This window comes from Crotalus tigris, unplaced genomic scaffold (assembly GCF_016545835.1).
Source record: "Crotalus tigris isolate CLP2741 ecotype Arizona unplaced genomic scaffold, ASM1654583v1 scf7180000018160.1183395, whole genome shotgun sequence".
NCBI classification, from domain to species: domain Eukaryota; kingdom Metazoa; phylum Chordata; class Lepidosauria; order Squamata; family Viperidae; genus Crotalus; species Crotalus tigris.
In genome coordinates this window covers 1-8422 of record NW_024096855.1, presented here as the reverse complement: position 1 = coordinate 8422, position 8422 = coordinate 1, and the positions used below count along the sequence as shown (strand labels likewise).

Here is an 8422-nt window from a genome sequence, read left to right as displayed (position 1 = left end):
ATGTCCTGCTCGCATTTTGTATATCATTTTGTAATATTGACACTGTTTATGATATGTATTTTCTTGGCTATGTGGGTGGCTTTTGCAGAGGGTGACAAGGCTAACAATACCTATCAAGAAAATCGAAACTGGAACCAGACTCCAACTCCTTCGCACAGAGTGCGCAGGGAGGTGGATGCCAGTTGTGACCGATGCATCGTTCAGGTTAAACAAGGTCTGTCAACTGTTCTCACCCTGATTCATTCTAATATTGTACCAACTCCCTGTCCCCAGAAATCTTATTGTATTTTTAACAAAACTCAATATGTGACCTGCACCAAAGGATTGTCATTCACGTGTCATAACCCGGCCCTGCCCACACGGTATAACATCTCCATTTGGGCAGGCATTGGGATTGTCAAGGGACCGCCTCAAGCAGCTCGGTTATGGTACGTGAATCACACAGTGGTCACTAAAGCCGAAAATTGGGCTATAACCTTTGATGTCTGCGGTGCCATGTCGAAAAAATCCTTCCGTGGCTGTGGGCATCGACCTGCTGGTTATAACAACGATCACAAGTACTTGTGCACTAGATACCCACCCCTAGAGCCTTCTCAGTTTCCACAGCCCTGCATCGCTTGGGAGGCCTACCAAAAAACAGTTTGGCGGGCAATTTGTTCGCACACGAATGGGGGCTACAGGGGCTGCTATAATCCCCTTAATGTTAAACAGCGCCTTGTTCGTTCCTTTGTCCGACAACCAAATAGCAACAAGGTAACTATAGAATTAGAAAAAAATCATCCTCCCATGGAAACCTATGGCATAGGCATTGATGGATATGGATTAGACCCATTGACACACATCACCATAAAGGTCCAAAACTTGGAAGATGTTCAAAGAATTGAATGGTCCGTTTATGATCATCTAGCTAAATTAGAGACCAAAGCGTCTCCCCTAATATCTGACAAAGCACGAAACCTTTTCATGGAATTTGCAGAACAAATAGCCTTTACATTGGGTGTAAAAAATTGTTTTGTTTGTGGAGGTACCAACATGGGGGAACAATGGCCATGGGAGGTTCATGAAGCAGATCCTGAGTATTTGAACAATCAAACAAAATTTGCTAATTTTACCTTTAGAAACCTGGAAGACCCTGTAGTGTGGACTTTAACTACAAATATTGTAGGAACAAATTGCTTTTTCAGGAATGGCTCCATCCCTGTTGGGACACTTCTTTGCCGTGGACAATGGGAAAGGGGCCAGTGGGTCTCCCCCACCAACGAGTCTGCTCCTGTACTATTAAATCATACCTTTTTTAATTATCTCCGCAGGTCCTCTCTCAATTGGACAGCACCGCAAGGCATGTATTGGGTATGCGGTTCCTTTGCATACGAGTACGTGCCTCCAGATTGGTCAGGGGCTTGTGTGTTAGGGTGGATCAAACCTTCCTTTTTCCTCCTTCCCCTGACTGCTAAACAGACCCTGGGTGCCCCGGTGTATGACAATTGGGGTAGAAAAAAGAGGGATGTGCCCTCGGAAGGCTATGCAGGTATACGGGTAGGCAACTGGAAGGACGATGAATGGCCACCCGAAAGAATCATTGCCTACTACGATCCTGCCACTTGGGCTGAGGATGGGTCCTGGGGTTATAGGACCCCCATATATATGCTTAATCGCATTATCCGCTTGCAGGCTGTGCTTGAGTTAGGCAGCCGACGCATTTCAGCCGCTTTAACCATTCTTGCCACGGCTCAGGACAAGCTGCGCACCGCTGTTTACCAAAATCGCTTGGCCTTGGATTATCTTCTTGCTAAGGAGGGAGGAGTGTGTGGAAAATTTAATTTGACCAACTGTTGTTTAGAAATTGATGAAACTGGAAAGGTAGTTGCAGATTTGACCAAAGAACTCCATAAGCTGGTCCATGTGCCTGTACAAAAATGGACTGGGATCGTGGATGAAGGAGGATTTTTGGGCGGGATTTTTAGGAACTGGAAGCAAGCAGCCTTCATGTTTGGTATAATCTTGTTAGGTCTCCTTTTACTTCCCTGCCTGATTCCCCTTCTTCGAAACCTGATACAAAGCACTGTGGAGGGTATGGTGGACAAGAGGACCATACACCTGGTTAGGTACAAGGCACTGCCAACCATGGATGTACCGGACCCTTTAGCCATAACCCTTAGCAGTGAAGAAGATGATTTTTCCTTTAATTAGAAAAAGACAGGGGAGATGTTGGAGTTGTAGCCCCCTCCTCGCCCCATTCTTGCCCTTTCTTTGCCCTTTCTAGAGGAAACGTCTGCGGCAAAGCTCGCTAGCTCGTAACACAAATGGCAAACCGCATGACAGTTAAACAGGATGTTATGCAGAACTAAGCTCGAGAAGGCACTAACCACAGGGTTTTGTTTTGTGTCGCCAGGTGGGCAATATAGGTCAAACATGACATGTACTCTTGACATGCTCTGAGACTAAGTAATGGGAGTGGTTTTAAGCTTATGGCGCAGCAAGAAATTATATGTATGGCACAAATGTATCACATGTAATCAATGCTTATTTGCATATTGTAATCAATAAAGTAGTTCCCGGACTTCGGTTCGGGGCAGTCCCACCCCAAGAAAACCTCCGTGTCAGGAGTCTTCTTAGTGTCAGCTTGTGGGATCTGCCCCACGTATGGGGGGATAGCAAAAGTGCAATCCCCTCATAACTCGGAGTGCTTGGGTATGTTAGGAGGGCACTGACTTTTCTAGGCTGCAAAATCTATGTTTCCTGGTAAAATACATGGGAAAATCCCATTGGAAGAAAATTTCACTTAGGGTTAGGGTTACGTCACCGTGAACTCCTAGAGCAAAATGGACATCGCCAACAAACTCGGAGTGCTTGGGTATGGGTTAGGAGGGCACTGACTTTCTAGGCTGCAATATCTACGTTTCCTGGTAAAATACATGGTAAAATCTCATTGGAGGAAAATTTCACTTACGTTAGGGTTACGTCACCGTGAACTCCTAGAGCAAAATGGACATCGCCAACAAACTCAGAGTGCGTGGGTATGGTTAGGAGGGCACTGACTTTTCTAGGCTGCAAAATCTATGTTTCCTGGTAAAATACATGGGAAAATCCCTTTGGAAGAAAATTTAACTTAGGGTTAGGGTTACATCACCGTGAACTCCTAGAGCAAAATGGACATCGCCAACAAACTCGGAGTGCTTGGATATGGTTAGGAGGGCACTGACTTTTCTAGGCTGCAATATCTACGTTTCCAGGTGAAAAACATGGGAAAATCTCATTGTAGGAATATTCCAATTAGGGTTAGGGTTACGTCACTATGAACTCCTAGAGCAAGATGGACATCGCCAACAAACTCGGAGTGCTTGGGTATGGTTAGGAGGGCACTGACTTTTCTAGGCTGCCCTATGTATGTTTCCTGGTGAAATACATGGGAAAATCTCATTGTAGGACTAGTCGCAATTAGTGTTAGTGTTTACGTCACCGTGAACTCCTACAGTAAAATGGACATCGACAACAAACTTGGAGTGCTTGGGTATGGTTAGGAGGGCACTGACTTTTCTAGGCTGCAAAATCTATGTTTCCTGGTAAAATACTTGGGAAAATCCCATTGGAGGAAAATTCCACTTAGCGTTAGGGTTACGTCACTATGAACTCCTAGAGCAAGATGGACATCGCCAACAAACTCGGAGTGCTTGGGTATGGTTAGGAGGGCACTGACTTTTCTAGGCTGCCCTATGTATGTTTCCTGGTAAAATACATGGTAAATTAGCATGAGGAAAATGCCACTTAGTGTTAGGGTTTAGTCACCGTGACTCTGAGGCAAAATGGACATCGCCAACAGAACTTTGAAGTGCTTGGGTATGGTAAGGAGGCAACTGTCTTTTGTAGGCCACCCTTATCTATGTTTCCTGTAAAATAAAATGGGAAAATTCCATTGTAGGAAAATTCCCACTTAGGGTTAGGGTTACGTCACCAAGAACTCTTAGAGCAAAATGGACCTCGCCAACAAACTCGGAGTGCTTGGGTATGGTTAGCAGGGCACTGACTTTTCTAGGCTGCCCTTTCTATTTTTCCTGGTAAAATACATGGGAAAATCCCATTGGAGGAAAATTCCACTTAGGGTTAGGGTTACGTCACCATGAACTCCTAGAGCAAAATGGACATCGACAACAAACCTCGAGTGCTTCGGTATGGTTAGGAGGGCACTGACTTTTCTAGGGTGCCCTATGTATGTTTCCTTGTAAAATACATGGGAAAATCCCATTGGAGGAAAATTCCACTTAGGGTTAGGGTTAAGTCACCGTGAACTCTTAGAGCAAAATGGACATCGACAACAAATTCGGAATGCTTCGGTATGGTTAGGAGGGCACTGACTTTTCTAGGCTGCCCTTTTTATGTTTCCTGGTAAAATACATGGGAAAATCCCATTGTAGGAAAATTCCACTTAGGGTTAGGGTTACGTCACCGTGAACTCCTACAGCAAAATGGACATCGCCAACGAACTCGGAGTGCTTGGGTATGGTAAGGAGGGCACTGTCTTTTCTAGGCCACCTTATCTATGTTTCCTGGTAAAATACATTGGAAAATTCCATTGTAGGAAAATTCCACTTAGGGTTAGGGTTACGTCACCGTGAATTCCTAGAGCAAAATGGACATCGACAACAAACTAGGGGTGCTTGGGTATGGTTAGGAGGGCACTGACTTTTCTAGGCTGCCCTTTCTATGTTTCCTGGTAAAATACATGGGAAAATCCCATTGGAGGAAAATTCCACTTAGGGTTAGGGTTACGTCACCATGAACTCCTAGAGCAAAATGAACATTGACAACACACCTGGAGTGCTTCGGTATGGTTAGGAGGGCACTGACTTTTCTAGGGTGCCCTATGTATGTTTCCTTGTAAAATACATGGGAAAATCCCATTGGAGGAAAATTCCACTTAGGGTTAGGGTTATGTCACCGTGAACTCTTACAGCAAAATGGACATTGCCAACAAACTCGGAGTGCTTTGGTATAGTTAGAAGGGCACTCACTTTTCTAGGCTACCCTTTCTATGTTTCCTGGTAAAATACATGTTAAAATCCCACTATAGGAAAATTCCACTTAGGGTTAGGGTTACGTCATCGTGAACTCCTAGACCAAAATGGACATCGACAACAAACTAGGGGTGCTTGGGTATGGTTAGGAGGGCACTGACTTTTCTAGGCTGCCCTTTCTATGTTTCCTGGTAAAATACATGGGAAAATCCCATTGTAGGAAAATTCCACTTAGGGTTAGGGTTACGTCACCGTGAATTCTTAGAGCAAAATGGACATCGCCAACAAACTCGGAGTGCTTGGGTATGGTTAGGAGGGCACTGACTTTTCTAGGCTGCAATATCTATGTTTCCTGGTAAAATACATGGGAAAATCTCATTGGAGAAAAATTCCACTTATGGTTAGGGTTACGTCACTGTGAACTCTTAGAGCAAAATGGACATCAACAACAAACTCGGAGTGCTTGGGTATGGTTAGGAGGGGCACTGACTTTTCTAGGCTGCCCTCTGTACTTTTCCCTGTAAAATACATGGGAACTTAGCATTGGGGAAATTCCACTTGGGTTAGGTTCGTCACCGTGACTCTGCGAGCAAAAGGACCATCGCCAACAACTTGGAGTGCTTGGGTATGGTAAAGGAGGGCACTGTCTTTTGTAGGCTCACCTATCTATATGTTTCGGGTAAAATACATGGGAAAATTCCATTGTAGAAATATTCCACTTAGGGTTAGGTTACTTCACCCGGGGGATCCTAGAGCAAAATGGACAAGCGACAACAACTAGGGGTTCTTGGGTATGGTTTAGGAGGGCACTGACTTTTCTAGGCTTCCCTTTCTATGTTTCCTGGTAAAATACATGGGAAAATCCCATTGGAGGAAAATTCCACTTAGGGTTAGGGTTACGTCACCATGAACTCCTAGAGCAAAATGAACATTGACAACAAACCTGGAGTGCTTCGGTATGGTTAGGAGGGCACTGACTTTTCTAGGGTGCCCTATGTATGTTTCCTTGTAAAATACATGGGAAAATCCGATTGGAGGAAAATTCCACTTAGGGTTAGGGTTATGTCACCGTGAACTCTTAGAGCAAAATGGACATTGCCAACAAACTCGGAGTGCTTTGGTATGGTTAGAAGGGCACTCACTTTTCTAGGCTACCCTTTCTATGTTTCCTGGTAAAATACATGGGAAAATCCCACTGTAGGAAAATTCCACTTAGGGTTAGGGTTACGTCATCGTGAACTCCTAGACCAAAATGGACATCGACAACAAACTAGGGGTGCTTGGGTATGGTTAGGAGGGCACTGACTTTTCTAGGCTGCCCTTTCTATGTTTCCTGGTAAAATACATGGGAAACTCCCATTGTAGGAAAATTCCACTTAGGGTTAGGGTTACGTCACCGTGAATTCTTAGAGCAAAATGGACATCGCCAATGAACTCGGAGTGCTTGGGTATGGTAAGGAGGGCACTCACTTTTCTAGGCTGCCCTTTTTATGTTTCCTGGTAAAATACATGGGAAAATCCCATTGTAGGAAAATTCCACTTAGGGTTAGGGTTACGTCCCCATGAACTCCTAGAGCAAAATGCACATTGACAACAAACTTGTAGTGCTTGGGTATGGTTAGGAGGGCAATGACTTTTCTAGGGTGCCCTTTCTATGTTTCCTGGTAAAATACATGGGAAAATCCCTTTGGAGAAAAATTCCACTTAGGGTTAGGGTTACGTCAATGTAAACTCTTAGAGCAAAATGGACATCGGCAAAAAAATAGGAGTGCTTGGGTATGGGTAGGAGGGCACTGACTTTTCTAGGCTGCCCTTTCTATGTTTCCTGGTAAAATACATGGGAAAATCCCACTGTAGGAAAATTCCACTTAGGGTTACGTCACCGTGAACTCCTAGAGCAAAATGGACATCGACAACAAACTAGGGGTGCGTGGGTATGGTTAGGAGAGCACTGACTTTTCTAGGCTGCCCATTCTAGGTTTCCTGGTAAAATACATGGGAAAATCCCATTGTAGGAAAATTCCACTTAGGGTTAGGGTTACGTCACCGTGAACTCCTACAGCAAAATGGACATCGACAACTAACTCGGAGTGCTTGGGTATGGTTAGGAGGGCACTGATTTTTCTAGGCTGCAAAATCTATGTTTCCTGGTAAAATACATGGGAAAATCCCATTGGAAGAAAATTTCACTAAGGGTTAGGGTTACGTCACCGTGAACTCCTAGAGCAAAATGGACATCGCCAACAAACTCGGAGTGCTTGGGTATGGTTAGGAGGGCACTCACTTTTCTAGGCTGCAATATCTACGTTTCCTGGTGAAATACATGGGAAAATCTCATTGGAGGAAAATTTCACTTAGGGTTAGGGTTACCTCACCATGAACTCCTAGAGCAAAATGGACATCGACAACAAATTCGGAATGCTTGGGTATGGTTAGGAGGGCACTGACTTTTCTAGGCTGCCCTTTTTATGTTTCCTGGTAAAATACATGGGAAAATCCCATTGTAGGAAAATTCCACTTAGGGTTAGGGTTACGTCACTGTGAACTCCTACAGCAAAATGGACATCGCCAACGAACTCGGAGTGCTTGGGTATGGTAAGGAGGGCACTGTCTTTTCTAGGCCACCTTATCTATGTTTCCTGGTAAAATACATGGAAAAATCCCATTGGAGGAAAATTCCACTTAGGGTTAGGGTTACGTCACCGTGAATTCCTAGAGCAAAATGGACATCGACAACAAACTAGGGGTGCTTGGGTATGGTTAGGAGGGCACTGACTTTTCTAGGCTGCCCTTTCTATGTTTCCTGGTAAAATACATGGGAAAATCCCATTGTAGGAAAATTCCACTTAGGGTTAGGGTTACGTCACCGTGAATTCTTAGAGCAAAATGGACATCGACAACAAACTAGGGGTGCTTGGGTATGGTTAGGAGGGCACTGACTTTTCTAGGCTGCCCTTTCTTTGTTTCCTGGTAAAATACATGGGAAAATCCCATTGGAGGAAAATTCCACATAGGGTTAGGGTTACGTCACCATGAACTCCTAGAGCAAAATGAACATTGACAACTAACCAGGAGTGCTTCGGTATGGTTAGGAGGGCACTGACTTTTCTAGGGTGCCCTATGTATGTTTCTTTGTAAAATACATGGGAAAATCCCATTGGAGGAAAATTCCACTTAGGGTTAGGGTTAAGTCACCTTGAACTCTTAGAGCAAAATGGACATCGCCAACAAACTCGGAGTGCTTTGGTATGGTTAGAAGGGCACTCACTTTTCTAGGCTGCCCTTTCTAGGTTTCCTGGTAAAATACATGGGAAAATCCCATTGTAGGAAAATTTCACTTAGGGTTAGGGTTACGTCACCGTGAACTCCTAGAGCAAAATGGACATCGCCAACAAACTCGGAGTGCTTGG

General features: G+C 44.5%; 1 protein-coding gene across 1 annotated transcript; it reads left to right on the top strand.

The window, feature by feature from the left end:
* Window positions 1-2190, top strand: LOC120310301 (endogenous retrovirus group 3 member 1 Env polyprotein-like). Its single transcript, XM_039348576.1, has one exon. The coding sequence runs from the start codon at window positions 1-3 to the stop codon at window positions 2188-2190; it is 2190 nt and encodes a 729-aa protein (XP_039204510.1).
* Window positions 2191-8422: the final 6232 nt, after the last annotated feature.

What these genes read in the sequence shown, in the direction of transcription:
- LOC120310301 (XM_039348576.1), top strand. Translation starts at nt 1, where the DNA reads ATGTCCTGCTCGCATTTTGTATATCATTTTGTAATATTGACACTGTTT.